The sequence below is a fragment of the Epinephelus lanceolatus genome, chromosome 16 (assembly GCF_041903045.1).
Source record: "Epinephelus lanceolatus isolate andai-2023 chromosome 16, ASM4190304v1, whole genome shotgun sequence".
Lineage (NCBI taxonomy): Eukaryota > Metazoa > Chordata > Actinopteri > Perciformes > Serranidae > Epinephelus > Epinephelus lanceolatus.
Window position 1 is genome coordinate 18,902,677 of NC_135749.1, and position 18,847 is coordinate 18,921,523.

The window sequence follows — 18,847 nt, forward strand, 5'->3', positions numbered from 1 at the left end:
AACGAGCTGCTGTGTGACCACTCGATGCAAAAGCACAACCTCAATGTATGTCCACTAAAAGTGCTTGATGTTGCCACTGACAGGGTCAGATTGATATTATAAGTGTCTGATAACATTATGGAAAAGACCCTTCAGAAAAATAAAACATCTCGCTGAAGGACTTCTGAAATCTTGCGAGATTTGACTTGGTAAAGGAAGACAACAGTGGAAACAGTGAGAGTTGGAGAGAGGAGTGCAAAGAAGAGTTTGTTGTGTTGGAGTACAGTAAGCATAGCTCAGTGTTATCTAAAGGATATCAAATGTCATGGCTGAATATTAAGCTTGTTGCTACGATTTGGTCAGCGAGATTTCAGAGCAAGCACTTTTAGTCGATGTGTAATAATGGTGCACTGTTACCATGAATGGTAACATCAAAGCCCTCTCACTCAATCCTGGACCAATTGTTGTCTCACTTGGACACATAAACCAAGCTGAAGGAGTTTCTCTTCGACAGCTATTGCATAGATTGTCATAAAATTTGGCACAAACATTTGTGTCCCCCTCAGGATGAATTGAAATAATTTCATGGATACCCTAACTTTTCATTCTCGCACCATCATCAGGGATAAGTTTTTCTAATTCTCTGTTTTATGACTAAATACTAAAACTAAGAACATTTGTGTTTTGTGCTAATTAGCAAATGTTAGCATATTAAACACTGAAGTGAGATGGTGAATATGGTAAACATTTTACCTGCTTACCATCAGTATATTAGTATTCTCATTGCAAGGCAGGTTTCAGGCTGATTTGCCAACAAACTCAGAGCACCATTCTACTAAAGCAGCATGGCTGTAGAAAGTCTTGTTACTCCAGATCTCTAGGAAATAGCACAAAATGATCAAAAGCTGCTTCTTTTAGTAGAGTCTGGGAAAACTGCAGGATTATGTGCAGTATCTCCTGGAAATGTTAAATGTATGAAAAGGGTAAAATCAGCATTATATCTTCAAGAACAGAACCATTTTTTTTGAGTTTTGTAGAAAGTATTAAACTACTAGAGGGCTCCTTTCACCATAGTGGTCTGATACACACAGGGCCACTGATGGAGGTTGACTATAATTTGAAGGGCAAGCAGAGCCAATCTGAACACTGCTGAGGTTTCCTCTGGTACACACATGAAAGACACAAGGATCTAACACAAATTTCACACACCCCTTAACACAACACTTGTGCTGTGTTTGGGCACAACCAGCCTGGTACAAGTCTTCCCCTGCTGGTGGACGTGTGGCTAAACATGAATGTGAATCATCTCACTTATTCATTAGTGATGCAATTTGCCACACATGCTGTGGATCAGCGTCCCGGGAGAACAGCACATACAGGCCGAGGGGGCTTTCTGCTGTTAAGATCTTGTTTTCACCAACCATGACACAACTGTGGTCGCTGCTCTGAGCTGACAGAAATGGATTTTAAACAGTACAGTTTCTCATGTCCTTGTGTAACATCACTTTTCCTGAAGTGACCTGGTTCACTGAGAGCATTTATCACAGACATGAGGATTTTATTTGTGTTTAGTCATACAACACACACACACACACACACACACACACACAGGATGTGTTTGTTCTTTAATTGGAACCATGGAGTGAAGACATGATCTAATTAAAAAATACCTCTGAAGTTCCCTTGTTCTGAGTTCTATGTAAGGAGCTGAAAATGGGAATTTACTTGACTGCAAGGGGAGTTCCTCAAATGCAACACAACACTCTTTAAAGATGTGACATCAGTGTGTGTAATATGGGGACACATTTGATTAACCCACAGAAGGTAAAAAAAAAAAGAAAAAAAAAAAAAGAATATGTTTGAGGACAAAACAAAACTTAATTCAGCTGCAGTACCCCATCTGAACACAAGAGGGCAGCCAAGAACATGAGCAACGCCTGATGGCTTTATTTTTCTACAGCCAGACTGCATCAGACTGGAGAGAAGACTGACCTACAGCTGAACTGACTCATAGTTACAACAGGTGAATGTTAGATTAAATAGATCTGTCTCTCCATGAGCCCAATTTGAGGAGGATACAGAGGGGATACCTGTTAGAAAATGTTCCTGAACTGCTTCTCACTGAGCACTATATAAATCTTTAGAGGAAGTTAAAACAGTTTCTGTTATCTGACATGAGAAACTCATGGTTGTGTAGTTTTTTGGAGGGGTTTTCCAAAAGGATGGGGGTTGCCTGTTGCTTATTTGATCAAGAATGAGTTCATAGAGAACTTTGTTTCAAGGGCTTGAATGTTGTATATCATCACTACTATCAGGGAGGCGTGAGTAAAGCCTGCAGGGGAATGCCATCTTGTTTACAGCTGGGGCAAAAAGAGAAGTATAAATTTAGATGTAACTAAAAATATGTAAAAGTCTGTCACTTGGAGTCCAGTGGGGAATTTGAGCCTTTGTTGATCCAATAAGTAATGTAGAAAAAGATGTTGCGTGGTTATTGACAAAGGTAGGAATTCAGTTCAATAAAACTTTAATTATTCCAAAGGAAATTCTTGTGCCAGAGAATGCTTCAGATTACAGTAACAACAATTAACATTCACAACCAGTAACAACCACAACAACTGGTGGTTTCCCCAGGTCAGGGTCACTCACAAGGCCCAGTTTTAAAAACAGTAGAGTATTAAATATCTGGAAAAATATATATATAATACAAGATAAGAAGTGTTTTCAAGGAGCAGAAGCAAAAATCAGTTTCTAAAGTAACAATAGAAGCAAGATAAGTACAAGAGTTACTAATAAATGAACTAAAATGGTGGAACAAAGCAGACTGCACCTGATCAATGATATTGCACTACACTGACGAGAGATCATGGTATTGAAAACTAATATTTAACACGATGTTGAGAACATATTGGACAAGAAATTGAAAAGTAGTAATGTGCATCAAATAAAGTAATAGTGTAGGTGAATATAGGAAGTAATCAGTTACAAACAGTCCCATTACTTGAATCATTTTTGTGTAATATTTGAGGGAGATTCTTTCTTTTCAACCTGAGTTAAGGCGTAAATTAAATCCTTACTGGGCTGAGATGAAGTTTTTTCTCCTTCATGACGTAATGTCTGAGTATTCTGATAAAGAACAGACAGTCACTGTTTTGGAAAATATTACGAAGTGGTAGAGGAAGTCAGATGTTTTACTAAAAAAGCACATGAGAAATTTTGTATGATGAGCAAAATGTACTTGGAATATGAAAAGTAAAAACACTCATATGCAGCAGAATTACCTATTATCCTGTAGCCGCCTGTTAATGTAGGCTGTTATTATTAATGATGCATTAATGTGTAAGCAGTGTGTGCAGGTGAGGCTACTTCAAAGTGCTTTATATACTGTTGGGTAGTGTCAATCAAAAGAATGCATCATTTTATCAACTGATCACGTGTTTAGTGTGTAAAATCTGTATCTGAAAAGTAACTAGTAACTATAGCTGTCAAGTAAATATAGGTTGGACACCCGCTCTACCAGGTGAGCTCGTGAAATAAAGACACAGTGACAGGGGATAACAAACAGCTGCCAAAAAATCTTTATTCAGTTTCAACCAGATGCCTCCAGAGTCTTCCAAGTTACACAGATCGCCCTGGAGAAGGTCTAAACTGTACACCGAGTCAAACAACAACAGCACCAGAACGCAATTTTGTCAGAAAACACCATTTACAACAAGAACAATGGCAGTTTCTACACACAGAGATCAGATAAGAAAAGAAAAACCTTGTACAGAGGTTAACAGTCAGTGTGGATTGATTCTTCTTTGGGAAAAATCATCATATATTCATAGAATTCATTTCATTATATTGTGAAAAAGAATATAAGAAAACATCATTGGTGCAATAGAGTATATTTGTGATAGAACAGATACATATTGCAAGTGCTTTGTGTTGTGTGTCAACAATAAAGAATCCCATATATAGACTGAATGTGTGACACTGACAACTGTCTGTGTGTGTGATGTGTTGAAGCAGGCCTTGTTTTAAATGTGCAGAGAGAACATTCAGTTCAAACATGGCTTAGTTTGTGTGTGTGTGAAGGCAAAAAAAAAAAAAAAAAAAACTTCAGAAATTGTCCCAAATGACTTCCCATCACCCCAACACTGAGCGTGTACATGCACTTTGATGTACAGTATAAAGGAATATTTGATGTTTTGGGAAAAACATTTAATTCCCCTTCTTGGTAGGAGTCAGATGAGGATTGATACCACTCTCACATCTGTGCGCCACAACCAGTGAGCCATTAGCTTAGCTTAGCATAGAGACTGGAAACATTAAAAACTGCTAGCCTGGCTCCATCCTACTAGTTCCTCTCAAGGCTTAGACATACTTTCCACACTGAATGTCCATAGACAGCTACGGTCACGTGCATGCGGTTGTATTCATAGTACAACAGACGGCCCACATCAGGCCCTGGCAGTAAATGGAAGGGCTGGGAGGAGAGTTTACCGTCCTCCTGAAACTAAGAAGATGCTGCTGAGTCCCTAGTAAGAGTCTGTCAAATATCCAACCTAAACCTAACTTCACCACAGTGCAGCTGCAGCTGGCTTGTTTGGACTGGACCAGTGTGTGGAACAAGAGATTGGAGCATGCGCAGTCACTGTGCAAACCCTCACAGACATGAGTGGATGACGAGATTTACGTCACACAGACCAAAGTGGACCCTCGCAGTTGCTTAGTGGCGCATGCACCCAAAATTGTTCGAATGTCGCCTATAAAATCACAAAGATGATCCAGGGATGATCGGCACTGTTGCCACACTGTGTGGTCCCTAGAGCTGGCGCACCAGAGACTTAGAGCAGCCAAGCATAGCCAAACATCTTCCATTCATTGGCCAAACAGCTAACTTCCGCTAACTTAAATTGTGAAGCTCTTCTAGACTTCCGAAATATTATCAGACCGAACAAATCAAATACTGAGAGTGAAACGATTCATTTTGCAGGGATGTCACTCAAACAAATTTATCTACTGATATACAGATGTCTCTTTCGCCATGTAAGTCAATGGGAAAAAGTCTTTTGGCTGCAGAACCCCGTAAATTGCAATACCACTGTTTGGCCACTACGAAAATTGGCTTCAAAGCTCGGCGCTCTTCCTGGGGCCTGTTGTGGACACGTAGATGCATGTTAACTGCAGGAAGGAAAACATAGTTCAGTTTAAAGGTGCTGATAAACAGATTTTGTTACCTTCAGACAGAGCCAGGCTACCTGCTAAGCTTACTGTCTCATAGCTACAGGTTCTTATTTTAAGTCCAACATTAGAGTGGAATCTTTTCATCTAACTCAGCAAAAGCGCGAATAACCGTTTATCCAAACATTTCAGACTATTCAAAGTTTGAGCTCTTTGAAAGGGGCAGGGTTCCATTTGTTTCTACAATGTCCACACAAGACTGGGATCATGCAGTTGTGTCTTTTTCCATAATCAGTCCCTATTTCTCCTCCTGGTGACCTGTAGCTCAGAGGAATGTCTGTCAAGGTGCAAACAGACAGAGTATAATTTTGGCTCTCTCAAAGCCATATCTTCCCATTGCAACAACAGATATCTCTCTTTATCACAAGTTTACAGATGTAAAAAGCTATATTGCTCGTATTAAACTGTTCCATATGTGTCTCTTTCTTCCTCCTCTCCCTCCCCCTTGCTTTGAACCTCCTGCGCCCTCACAGTGAGGGGGAAGCTACTGATTTCATAGACGGCAACGATTCTTATCAACCGAGGTCACAGATGGAGCCTGTGTATGTGGGCTGTTTTTCACCGCCCTCATCAATTATTCAATGACTCGGACACACGCGTACACATAAACAGCTCCCCGCGCTCCACTAAGACACCAAACATCCTCTGTGAGCTCGATTTCCTCTGCACCTCGACCTGCTGCTCGACGGCGCAGACAGACACATGCACAACATGTGTCTACAGCCTGGCTAAGCATCTCTACAATTACTGCATCATGTAAAATGTCAGTGGACTTCAACCGGATGTGAACTTGTGTTTCGCATCATAAACTGTGGGTGCCTCACATCTCATTTTGGTCATCTGTTGGAGGGCGATGCGCTGCAGATGCCAGTGTTTATAGTCATGAAGCACACAAGCTTTGGCTGGTGCGAGAGGTTTATTATTCTAGTTGATAATGCATGAATTATGATAGCTTGCACATTGAAACGTGTGCATTTATGGCCACAGGAATGGCTCGATCGGGGAGTAGGGGTGCGCACACACACACATACACACACACACACACACACACACAAAGCACAGTAAGCTTTTATGCTCACACTTCCCTCACATAAACAGCAAGCTCTTCACATCATCACAGGATGAGACCTGAAGCCACAGGGACATATGTTGAGCAGCATGGGCACATATTGCCCTGATGACATGATCTAACACACTTGGCTTTCACACCTCTTTCACTCATATTGTGCCTCTGTGTGTGTGTGTGTGTGTGTGTGTGTGTGTTTTATCAGCTTATGCATGAGTGCAGTAAAAGTCGTCCTGCCCAAAACGTATTTATGAAAATTAAAACACAGACGACAAATGTTTGCAGAGATATTTAGCTGCGTATTAATAAATGATGTCGACTGACATGAATGTTGAAAGGTGGGCTGAAAAAGCAAAGAGCTGTGCCAATTTAGAAACATCGGGCAGCGTCAACCCTTTCGGCGCAGAATGATAAATGCTGTCTCATTGGTCCTGCAGTCATGAGACACCAGGCTCATGAAAACATGCTGCTACTGATGACCCAGAGGAAGTACACCTGTGGGACTCCTCCAGACAGTTTTAAACTGTCGCCCAGACTTATTATCTCCACATCAGTATGAAATAAGCAGAGTGGTGAGGAGAGGCTTTTGGGAGACCTATGTTCTTACTCGAGCTAACAGTGTTTGAGATATGAGCACTCTGGTGTCGTAAATAATTCCTCAGTCAACCTTGAGCAAAATGAAACTTTCTCCTAAAGGGGTTGTTTGGACATTTGGAGCAAATGATACTGACTGAGGAAAACAAATTTAGCGATATCACGCCACTGTCAACAGTTTTAAATGTGTTCCCTGTTTACCTAAACGCCACATAAAAACATAGGAATGAGTCAGTACTTAGGGGAAAAAGACTGAAAGGCTCACATCTGTAGGCTACAGCAAATAGGCCTATGTAGCTGGAGCCAGCAGCTAGTTAGCTTAGCACAAAGATGGGAAACAGGGAAACAGCCTGCTTCTGATAAAAGGTGATTAAAAGGTTAACTTCTGCAGCTTACTAATTAAAGTGTGCAACATTTTACGAGCTGGACTATTTCTCAGAGCATCTCAGAGCTAAGAAATAGCTTCACACAAGCCACGGCGAATTGCTGTTTTTATATTAAGATTTTTGTATGGATTAAACAAAGATATAATTTGTGAGTTTTAAAGGTGCTAGTTTGTAGATTTTAACATATTTTAATGGCCAGGCTAACTGTTTATGCTAACTAGCCGCTGGCTGTGGTTTCATATTTTTAATGCACGGACATGAGAGTGGTATCGACCTTCTCCTCTAACGCTCAACAGTTAACTTAAGAAGCCTATTTCCCATAGATGTATAATAACAACTAGTAACTGAACCCCAAGATAGCGCCTGTTCAGTGCAATAGCGGTTTTTAGCTTCCTGGTTTACTTTCCAGGTAGTCGGCCCACTGAATAGAGCGCTCCAGCAATGAGTTAGCATTTTAGCACTCTTGTCTTAAAGTCAGCAATTATTCTTTTTACGGCTTTTTGGTTAGATGCCTGAAGTAAGGTCTGTGGTTGACACAGCTGAAGAGACGTTCACGTTTTTTTCTACGACATAAAATATGTCAGTAACTACTCCACTTTTGAATTCTGAAGCTTTTATGTACGTGTTAAAAAAGGTGGTCACTAAAAAGAGGCTAAATGAGACTACAGATCGTAATTGGGAAGAACACAGCTTTACAGCTTTGTTCGTGCAACCGTGATGTAGTTTGTCCATAGCCTAACGTTAGCTTTTTACCTCTAGCAATTGCATTTCCAAAGTGGTGTGAACTAGGAAGATGCTAATCTCTACGTCGGCCTACAGGAAAAACCTCATCCGTAGAGCACTCTACATGAGCAGTAGTGTTTGTCACTCAGCTCATGGACTTTGCATTGTCACAGATTTTTAAAATGCTTTCTCAGCTCGAGGAAAGTTTTACAAAAAAAAAAAAAAAAAAAAAAATACAATAAAGAGTCGTAATTGACATTGTTTGCATTTTGAAGTGTCCTTTCAACAGTTTTACAGACGTCTCCGTAAAGAGTAAGTGATTTTTGGGGCACAGGGGATTTTTTTTTTGCTGCAATACCACAAGTGACCACTGGGAAAAATTGGAAGCTAGGCTAGGCAGCATTCCTGGGGACCTGTGTTTAACGCACAGACATGAAAGTGGTATCAATCTTCTCATCTAACTCTCAGCAAGTAAACTAATAAGCGTATTTCCCCATATTTTCTCAATACTTTAAAACAAAAGTCAAACTGACACTGCTCATGAAATGACATCCTGAGCTTCACCTAAGCACAGAAATACCTCCAAAACCACCTCCCCTGTTTATGTTAGACAAATTATCTAGTGTTGACATTTTACAACCAGCTGTGTCACCTACTGCGCTGTCCATGAACAGATCTGGAGAAGGACAATGTGTTGCATCTACAATTTAGTTTACAGTCTGGAAACACATATCAAACATGTACATTTAGAGGCTTCAAAAGGATATAAAACGCAACATAGGCTACTGTGCAGGCCATGTCGGGGTGGAGAGCAGCCGAATGCCAACTCAAGTCTTGAACACCGTAGTGCTTGTAGTTACCATACTGCATATGGTGTAAGCAATACACCCTTACACATATTTCATATTGTTTGACAAGTACCGCATGGTTATGGCCTCATCTGATTCCACACAGATGGAAAATATAATCCTTTTAAAGCTCCCTGTGTGTTTTCAGCAGAGGGTCGGGGATGCAGGTGGAGGAAAAACAACTGAGACTTCACACTTCAGACCTCTTCATAACTCCAGCTGGCAGCGTTCCCACCACTGCAACACTCGCTGTGAGATGCAGGCTTTAGTGCACAGCCTCCTCTAGCGATCTGTCTTCCACAAGCATCCCCGCTAGACTCTCCTGGGCATCGCTAACTGTTAGCACACACACAACAAGGATGGAGAGAGCTCCACTCAGACTGTTACAAATTGGTCTGCACCAGCAGGGAATCACAGGTACTTTCAACTCTCTTGTACTGATTTGAAAACATGAGACACACACATTTCTTTTTTGGGGTACCAATCTTGAGTTTTGAAAAGCACAGTATAGTGTGCAGGTGAAATAAACGGAAGCAACCCCGGCTGCTCTCAACCCCTGTCATGGACACCGAAGCACAAATAGATCACATTTATATAAAGTCATCTATCTCATAATTTTCTTATTTGCATGCACATGCAGTATTAAAAATACAGTTAGACCAGAGCATATAGTATATATACTGTTTGAAAAAAGTGTAAAAATCCAGTGCGACAGTCACTGAGTTCTTGAGGTCTACATGATTGTAATCAGATAAAACAGCCAATGAGATGATCCGGTTTGAAGTGAGGGCGGGTCTCTGTGTTGCATATTTAAGTTGAAGGAGCTGAAATACCTTTTAACGTTTTGGCTTTTTAGTATTCTGAATAATCACACCCAATAATAGAATTCAGGGCTGATGAGAGTGTTTCTCGTATCTATCTGCCTCATTATCATTCACCCACCTTCGCATAAAGCAGGTTCCTGGTGGAAATCACTTAGCAGCTCCTGCGCTAAAAACGGATCATCTCACTGACTGTTTCACATGCTGTTTGCGGAATGAGGCTTCCTTGATTTCCCAAACATTTTCTAGATTGCACCACGACAGCGATTCTTCACATCGACACACATTTATCCACAAGCCCTTATACAAAAGGGAGAGAGAGGAGTCATGTTTGGGAAAGCAAAGAGAAGGGAGGAGTAACAGACAAAACACATTGAAACACAGTTATCGTCATAAGTTTGGATCAAAAAATAGTTACAGAAAAAGAGTAGAAAAGTCACTCTTAGACCATTGCAACATCTTTCCACAGGGGCCAAAGGGGCCTCTCGACACAACTCACAGGACGTTTCTTTGTATCACAAATCTTTGAGTTATAGGTATAGAAAGCAGAACTCAGACTAGCCAGCACTAGAGACATTCCATCATGGTCGCTGTGTGGCCCTGCATATCACAGCAACACACCTCCACACACAGTTTCTAGACGGCGACTAGTGAGGTCCACTCTAGAAACTCTACGCTCATCAAGGCACATTCAGGACTCCTATATTCCTCCAAAGATAACCACAACAGGGCGAGCAGCTCCTGGAAACACATACGGACTTTATAAATCATTAACATTTGAGGGGAAGCCCCGACAAAAACTGCCACAGAGTGTTTGCAGAAGCCATTTCAGCCCTCCTCCTCCTCTTCCTTCACATTCCTGAATGAATGAAGAATGGAGGGTCCCTCCTCTTTTTATTGACAACACCACTGCCCTGGACCCGGCTCTGGATAGGAGCAGAGATGCATAAACCTGCCTGTCAGCATGGTTGCCATGGAAACTAGCCCTACAGTCCACGGGATCTGGACACTTTGAAGACGTGCTGCTACTTTATCTACACTCAGGTTCACACGAGGCAATGCTATGACTACTCAGGTGTACTCAACTGCGCACACGCTCATTGTCTGTGTCTTGAAGCACAGTTTAAAACAAGTCCAATTACATTTCCACGTGACTCCACAGAGTGCCACCTGCCGTCACACTATTGTTGGGTGGTATTTCTGCAAGACACAGAAGGGTCTGTGTGTGTGCAGGAGCTGCAGGCCAGCAGGGCCGATAACAAGCCTGTGGGCATCTGTTCACACGCTTTATCGCCTGCTAGAAGTGGGTGGCCGCAGAGCTGAAGAGGCCTCCTGACTTCAACTCGAACTTTAACGTCTGGAGCTGACAGTGCAAATAAAAACAGATTTATTTTTTTAGAGTAATATTTAAGTCTGGGATGTCACATAATATACTGACACACACTGATACTGTAGCTTAGATATACTGTACTGTACTGCAGCTTATAATCTGTATATACTGTAGCATATATTGACCTATACTTGAATGATATAAGGTGTAATAAGTGTCAGCCTCTTGTCACAAACAAGTCTTGTCATGTATGAAATATTGATCTCAGGTACATAAACAATGAATGCTTATAAAACTGTCAACATATGAACTGCTGTCAAAGCCATCACTGCTGGACAACCGTGCATGGACATAACATGTGTGTGTCTGTGTATGTGTGTGTGTGTGTGTGTGTGTGTGTGTGTGTGTGTGTGGACATACACATCAAGGGCCCGTCGTAACTCACAGGAACTGATTTTTATACCATCTGTAAGCAGAATAATGCTATCTTGTTTTATTCAGCTTATAAATCACGACTGAAAGCTCAGCCCTTTAATAGGCGGCAGCGGAGGGGGTAAACACACCAGGGAACAAAAGCCAGACCAGCCGCTCTATTTGAAGAAAAAAAAAAAAAAAAAAGTCCTCATAAGTATTCATATCACTCTCACTGGAGCAACACGACCGCCTATTGTGTGTCTTTGATGCCACAGTTTTAATTCTGCTGTGCGAACACGTTTATAATGGCAGGCCGTTCTTCCGAGCTTGTGTTTGGCTGCTCACTCCCCCCAGGTTGCTCGGCTTTGAGCTCACTTCTGCTCTAATATGAATAAGTTAGATGATCAGATCAGGAGCACAGTGCCATATGGTGTGTTTGGCATCATTATGGTGTCAATTTGGGAGCAAAGCATATAAGAATCATAATCCCTCGTTTTCTGTCAGTTTCGCCCAAAAGGAAGGAAATCCAATATCCCAAACATCGCACGGCACGTTCACGTGTGGGTACAAATTAGGTGTCTAGTGAAAATGACAATTTCTGCACTTCTGAGGAAGAATGGAGCTACAGGTAATTTTATATCACGCTTAAAGGTCCAGTGTGGAGGATTTGGTGGCATCTAGTGGTGAGGTTGCAGAACTGAATCTTCTCCCGTGTGGCAAGCATGTAAAAGGATCACAGTGGACGACTAGAGTCAGTGTTTAGTTTGTCCAGTCTGGACTACTTTAGAACAACATGACAAACTCTGTGCAACATGACTGTGTTAAGAGAACTGTGTATGACTATGCCAAAAAAGGTAAAATGTCGCATGTAAAATTACTCAGATGATCGGCACTGCTTTGAAACGATGCGGCACATAGAGCAGGTGCGCTAGACACTTTCGCAAGCCGAGCCAGCTAATTCCAATTTAGCGCTCCGCTATCTTGACTGGGGATAAAGTAATTCATTCATTTGGCTTTTCTAGACTTTCCAAATGGGATCAAATCCTGATGGTAGAACAAGTCATTTCAGGGGGTTTGTGATACTCAAAAAATGCATCCACTGATTTAAAGACAGCTCTTTCACAATTTATGTCTATGGGAAAAAGTCATTTTAGGCCCAACGGCATCATGTGATGGTTTAATTACACTATTTAGCCACTATGAAAATTGGCTTCAAAGCCTAGCACACTTCCTGAGGGCCTGCCGGGGCAAAGGACCCGCCTCATGTGTTGCTATAAAGGGCTCATTCTAAGTGAATGAAAACACTTTGATTCTTAGTTTCAGGTAATCATAAACTAATCTATGAATAATAGATATTCCTGCCAATAGATGCCTTTAAATCCCACACACTGGACCTTAAAAGGCTAATTTGTCATGGTCAATTTAAAACATAGAAAGTTCTACTCAACTCAGGGCGCATTCATCCACTCCCTCTGGAGCTTTCAACCGCATCACATGGTCTTCGTGACGAGACTGAATTCAGATTTAGTGCTTATTCATGAAATGAAAGAGACATGTAAAGATGAATATCTACAACTCTGACAACTGATAAAGACTCAATCTGCTGATGAAGACTGTGTGATATGGTTGAAAGCTCCAGAACCAGCGAGTAAATGGAGCTTAAACTGAAAATGTTCAGCTGTTTCCAGGGTCAAGAATGGAGTGTTGAATATTATTGTTGTTTGGAGTATACAAAGTACTCCCACACTCGCACATGAGAATTTTTTTACAGTAACATAATACAAAATATACTAAAATCATATTCAGTGAAATTCTAGGGAGACAGCAATGAGCACTAGTCACCAAAACAAAACCATCAGAGCTGATGAGGAAGCAGAAGAGAGCACAGAGGTTTCGGGGCGACCCACTCACTAACTGGTGTTCGGACACTTGGTAGGCTTGAGGCAGGGTGTTTTTATTTTCATGTTCTACAGCATAACATTGTGTACAAAATGGAGTAAATATCAGAGGACAACAGCACTGCATGGGAATATAGCACCTCCATTTCTCCCCCGAGAGAGGCCACAGCACCAGTGTGCACAGTATGCGAAGACAGACCTGGGCTGGGCGGTTTTAAAAAAAGCCCCTTAATGCTAAGGCCATCTTTGTGCCATTGGCGGTGAATGGGACCAAGATGTTCTCAGTACAACGATGCAGGCCAGGCCACAGTCCACAAACAAATCCCAGAGTTCCTCACTAAGGAGATGGATGGGTTTGAGAAATATGGCAGCAAATATCAATTTGAGAACTTCCCTAAACCAGGGTGAAATTAGCTTATTTTGGCCAAATCTTACTACTAGCCATTTGGTCGACACAATGCTGACCTTAATCAGCATCAGGAGAGAGCTTCTTTTAAAATTAGCTGCCTGGAGATGCTGCCATTCAAATATCCAGTCTTGCCAGAACCTCTGAATGATCTGAACTACTGCAGGGACTTGTTCCTGGACAGAATCTGATTGGCTGCCAGATTTTTCCACACACCAATGGAGGAGAGCGTCTGCACACAAACATGAAGCACCACAATGATGGAGAAAGGGCAGTGGGAAGTGCATGGAGTTAATAAAAACATCAGCCACATCCAAACACTGACGTCTGGACCAACAAAAACATCCTCAAACCCCAAAGTGTCGTTTGTCAGGAGCCTGAAAGGGAAACGCCACAGGCCATTTGACAGAGGTGTGTAACTCCTTTGGAGGAGGGGGAGTAACGCCTGGAGGGAGGGAGGGGGGGGCAGAGCACCGTGCTTCAGTGGCCGCCTGCACACTTTGCCCGGGGCTCCTTCACGTTCATACTTAGAAGCGTGTGACCGCACACATGAGCGCAAACACACCGAGATGTCAATCAAACTAATTGCAAGTGGGCCTGCGCGGCACCACGAGACGAGAACTGGAAAAAGATAAAGGTTTTAATCAACTGTGGATTTCGACCGCTTAGCAGCGCCGGCAGTGGGGAGCGTGACGTGAAGGAGCTCCAGGCGGGAGCGTGCGGGTCACACTCACTGAAAAGAGCATAACAAGCTTTGCTTGCTGTGAGAATTATGCCTGGGCTCCCTCCTGCAGTTAGCCACAAAAAAATCCTTCAGCAGAACATGAAAACAAAATCCATATACAGTATATATTCATATATATATGAAAAAAATAAAAACAGCCAAATCAATGTCTTTTTTTTGCTCTGAATTTAAACTCCAACATGTTTTTTTACGTATATATAGATTTGTCTTTTCTTAAACAATAATGCGTTCACATAATACAATGGCAAATCAGTTTGGAGATAATCTAAATATTTCTTACTGAAACATCGATGTAATGACATATAAGAAGCACAAAGATTTTTTTAAAGAGTGACTTTAAGGCTATCCCTATATTCAAAACAACAGTAGCCCGACAGGTTGACCGGTACATTATTTCCTCACCCAATGTCGTACATGAACCTGTCTTGTTCAAAGGTGGCAAACGTAATGACCGAGGTAATTGGCCATAAACATGGAGCTTAGCAAAAGTACACAAATTACATATATACATAAACAGACACAAAAAAAAAATAGATATCGACAGAAACAGCTGAGCAAACATAACAGAGCTACAATTTTCAGGTGCAGAAGTACTGTACTGTGTTTTAAATGGCTGAGCGTGTGAGTTTATAAGCTGGTGTTGGTTTTGAATAATTCCAGGGTAAAATACTAATCCTGTGTGAAATGCCAACAAAGATTTCAGCGTGCATTCAAGCAAATTTCATATAACGCAGAGAGTAAATGCAGAAACAGAATCACAACGTGCCTGTTGGTAGAAACATTTGCAGGACACTTCTATCAATATCAGTACGCTATAATAAAGTGGAGCGCAGCCCCGGGTGACAAAGAGTTGGTCCATTTATCATACAGAGTGAACATCTGTAAACCATTTGGCCTTTGTGATTTTGTTTCCTGCCTTTGAGCCGACAGGGAGGCTGGAATTCAAATGAACACATTCAAATGACAAATCAGATATTTTTACCTCAGCAGTAACAAGGTTACGTGACAGACACGAGGACTTAAGCTTTGCTTGCATGTCGCCAAGTGTATAAAGTGTGCAGTGCACATTAAACAACGAAGGAGTGACCTAATCAAGTGCTTAGACCTTATTCTACCAAAACTCGTGGAGCAAATGAAGGTTCAATAGGGGAATATTAACTTTGCTCTTGCTTCCTTTTATAATAAATTGGAAATGAAAAGGGCCAGTCGAAGATAGGAACATTTTCAACTCAATAGAAGAAACCACAAAAGTGCTTTAAGTTTTCAGCCCTCCTCCTTTTCAACAGATCATCAAGATGCGCCCATGTGGCGTACGTAAACATAAAGATATTTTGTTTCCTTTGGGAAGGTGTAAAAGTTAGTTGAGGAGGAGGGCAATCTGTCTCTCTGTATGTGGTCAGAGATGTTTATCATTTTATGGCCTCACACGCTGCCGACTTCACGCTTCCAGTGCTGTCAGGAAGGTCTTTTAACACACTTTCTTTAGCAGGTAAACAGTCTTGGTTTCACCGAAAGAGAGAGAAAAAAAAATTCTACATCAACAACAGTAAACATGGCACCTTAGCAAAAACCAAAAACATAAAGAATAAGATAAAGAAGTTTTTGGTTGCAAAGTTGTCATGTGTCATGAAAGAGAGAAGCTATTGAGACTGTGCAGTATACAGTATATAACCCCAAGTTTTAGCTGCTGGTTTTTGCTTTCTTTAGAATCACATCCCTGATAAAACAAAGAAAATGAATCAGCTGGGTAAAAAAGTGACATAGAAAACAGTTCCTGTCTTCTGCTTTGATTGTGTGGTAATTCCTCTGTGTGTATGCTGCTTTTTTCATGTGGTAAATCACCGGCATGGTCCATCTGCTTTCCCTGACTGCAAATTGTATCTTTTTTGCATTGATCATTCACCTTGTGTGTCTCTTTTCCTCACTTTCTCTCTACCTGCCCTCTCCGGTGCCGCCGTACATTCCCTCGGGGCTGTCAGGAGTGAAGAACAGGTGAGGAGCCGGGAGAGGCTGTGATGTCGGTGAAAAAAGATCACCTCAAAACATCCAGAAATAAAACAAGAGATGGACACGTTGAAGGAAGAACAAAAACTGCGAGCATTACCTCCGTGCTTTTCTCATAACGTTCTTCAGAAACTGCAGCAAAGAGGCCCGTTCTTCTTTTGGATAAAAAAGTGAAGGTTTTTTTTCTCTTTTGACAAAACACACAAAAAAAGCTTTTGGCCTTTTTTCCGGACCCCTTCTTTGACTAGACTTTCCATTTAAAAACCAGAGCTTTAAAAAACATAGAAAGATGCAACACTGAACCCAACATAAAAAAACAGGAGAAATATTTAGATCTATTTTTTCTTTACACTGTTTAGCTGCACTGGGGTTTCCCAAAACTGGGAATGGTGGGAATGGTGAGGCAGTACTGGGAATCCTGGACGGCAATTTAAAAGGTGACTCCGCTGTCCTTTGGTTCCTTCCACAGCTGGAATGGTTCAGTGGAGCTGAGGAGAGGGAGGGGTGACGACAGGGGCGGAGCCAGAGCTTGACGGACAGTTGCGATTTTGAGTTGAAGAAAACCAAATGCATGCAAAATGACGCCCCTCCCCCCTTTCTCTGGCGAAAGGCAGCAGTGCCCATTGGCGTGGCGCACTGTGAAGTTGGTGGGGGCGATGCTCAGTCGGTGAATCTCTGGCAGGCTTTTTTCCAGCGGCAGGCAGTGCACCACATGTCGCGGTTCTCCATCCCGTACACCTTACGGCACTTCTTCCCTTCACCGCGCACCTTCCGACTGAGGAGGGGAAACAGAGAATATTAGATGAAACTGACATGATGGAGAAGATTATTAAATTATTATCTTTTTCTTTCTTCTTTGTTTAAATTATCTTTCAAATTATTATCTTTTTTAACAATATCATGAGCACAAACATCTCCAACACTCAACAAATCACACCAAAACAATCTAGATTGATAAACAGCACTACAGATAAGAAGAAAAATATGTATTCTTGATTTTGGGGTGAACTGGCCCTTTAAATACAGCCCCAGTGTAGCCTTTTTTAATCACAGCTACAACAAAGTCCTCATATGTTAAATAGAAATCACACAATGATCATACAATCTAAAACAGCTTGGCTCCTTATTGAAGTGGATCAGGCAAATCAGAGCTGATTGATCATGACTCTTTTTTTAATTAAGAGTCATTGAGCTGATTTGTGAGAGTCAATATTTTTCACCGTCTACCTCATGAGGTGTTTTTCACTCAGGTTTAATCGAGGTAGAAAACCACATCACAAATGTAAGTTGTCCTTTGGTAATATCGGATACGTTCTTTCAGTTTGTGAGGATCCAGTACCTGAGGGCAGTGGTGGCTCTGGGAGGGGACGAGAGGACGGCGATGGTCTGGGAGCGCTGTTCCCCGAAGCCCTGGCTTTTACTGGGGGACACCTGATGAGGGAGGACAAATGTGTCATTGTAAGACACTAAATGTGACTATGTATGTATGAGGCTGAGAATAAAAGCTTGCATTAAAGTTTCCTCACTGTGGTCCCAGTGAAGGTGACAGGCGGCGACTGCCAGGAGATGCTAAAGCTGGAGCTGTTGGTGGGAGTGAAGCTGGTGGAGGCGGGGCCGGTCGAGTTACTGCTGCTGGACGGGATGGACACTGGAGCCGTGGCCTGAGGGCAGAGGTCAAAGGTGAGAATGGTGGTATTTTCTACTCAAATGGAAGGATGCATGTGGAGCAGTAGTATTTCTGTGGCCTCTCTAAAGTATGTTTCATTCTCAAGACCCTGACCTGTAAATCACATTGTGCCTTTTCATGTTTTTCTTTTTTGTTACTGCTGCTTGGTTTGTTGATTGTCTGCCTTGTTTTTCTTTTAATGAAAACTGTATTAAATAAAATGTATTACTTTATTATTATATATTACTCTGAGCTATCTATTTCAGTTATTGTTATTATCAGGGCTCTAAACTACCTCACTGCTTTTGCTAACAGCTCAGTGGTTGTTTCTATTTGACAAACCCGGAAAAGAACACAGATGGAGTCGACATTTAAGACGTTGAAAAGAGATCCTGGAACTATGTGCAATGGTATCACAGACTGTATGAAACAATGACTTCCTCCTCATTGTACAAAAATGAAGCCAAAATCTCCCTAATAAGGGCGCTGCCATCTTATGCTGGTGATGTCATTTGGAGCCAGAATCTGCACCATAGCAATCAACAAGTGGAGACACAGTATAAAGTTCCTACCTATAAATAACCGATTAAAACCACACTCATGAGAACAAACGAGCACTTGAACAAACTAGAGCACTCGGAGAGCGCAGACCTCCGCCAAGCAGCTTGGATTTCCCGCCATTTTATTATTTTATCCACTTTGCTTCAACCGATCACCACCAAAATATTATCATCAGTTCCT

The 18,847-nt window shown here is 41.7% G+C and overlaps 1 protein-coding gene across 3 annotated transcripts in view; it reads right to left on the reverse strand.

The window, feature by feature from the left end:
• Positions 1-14,371: 14,371 nt before the first annotated feature.
• Positions 14,372-18,847, reverse strand: part of znf704 (zinc finger protein 704) — a 67,058-nt gene continuing 62,582 nt past the window's right edge. For 2 of the 3 annotated variants that reach the window (XM_033637096.2, XM_033637095.2), the window contains exons 7-9: positions 17,967-18,101; positions 17,780-17,871; positions 14,373-17,215 (exon numbers count right to left, since the gene is read on the reverse strand). In XM_033637096.2, coding sequence (XP_033492987.2) covers positions 17,101-17,215; positions 17,780-17,871; positions 17,967-18,101 — 342 coding nt within the window. In that variant the 3' untranslated portion in view covers positions 14,373-17,100. Of the gene's footprint in view, positions 17,216-17,779; positions 17,872-17,966; positions 18,102-18,847 lie in introns of all 3 variants that reach the window. The other variant, XM_033637094.2, reaches the window with a different exon arrangement.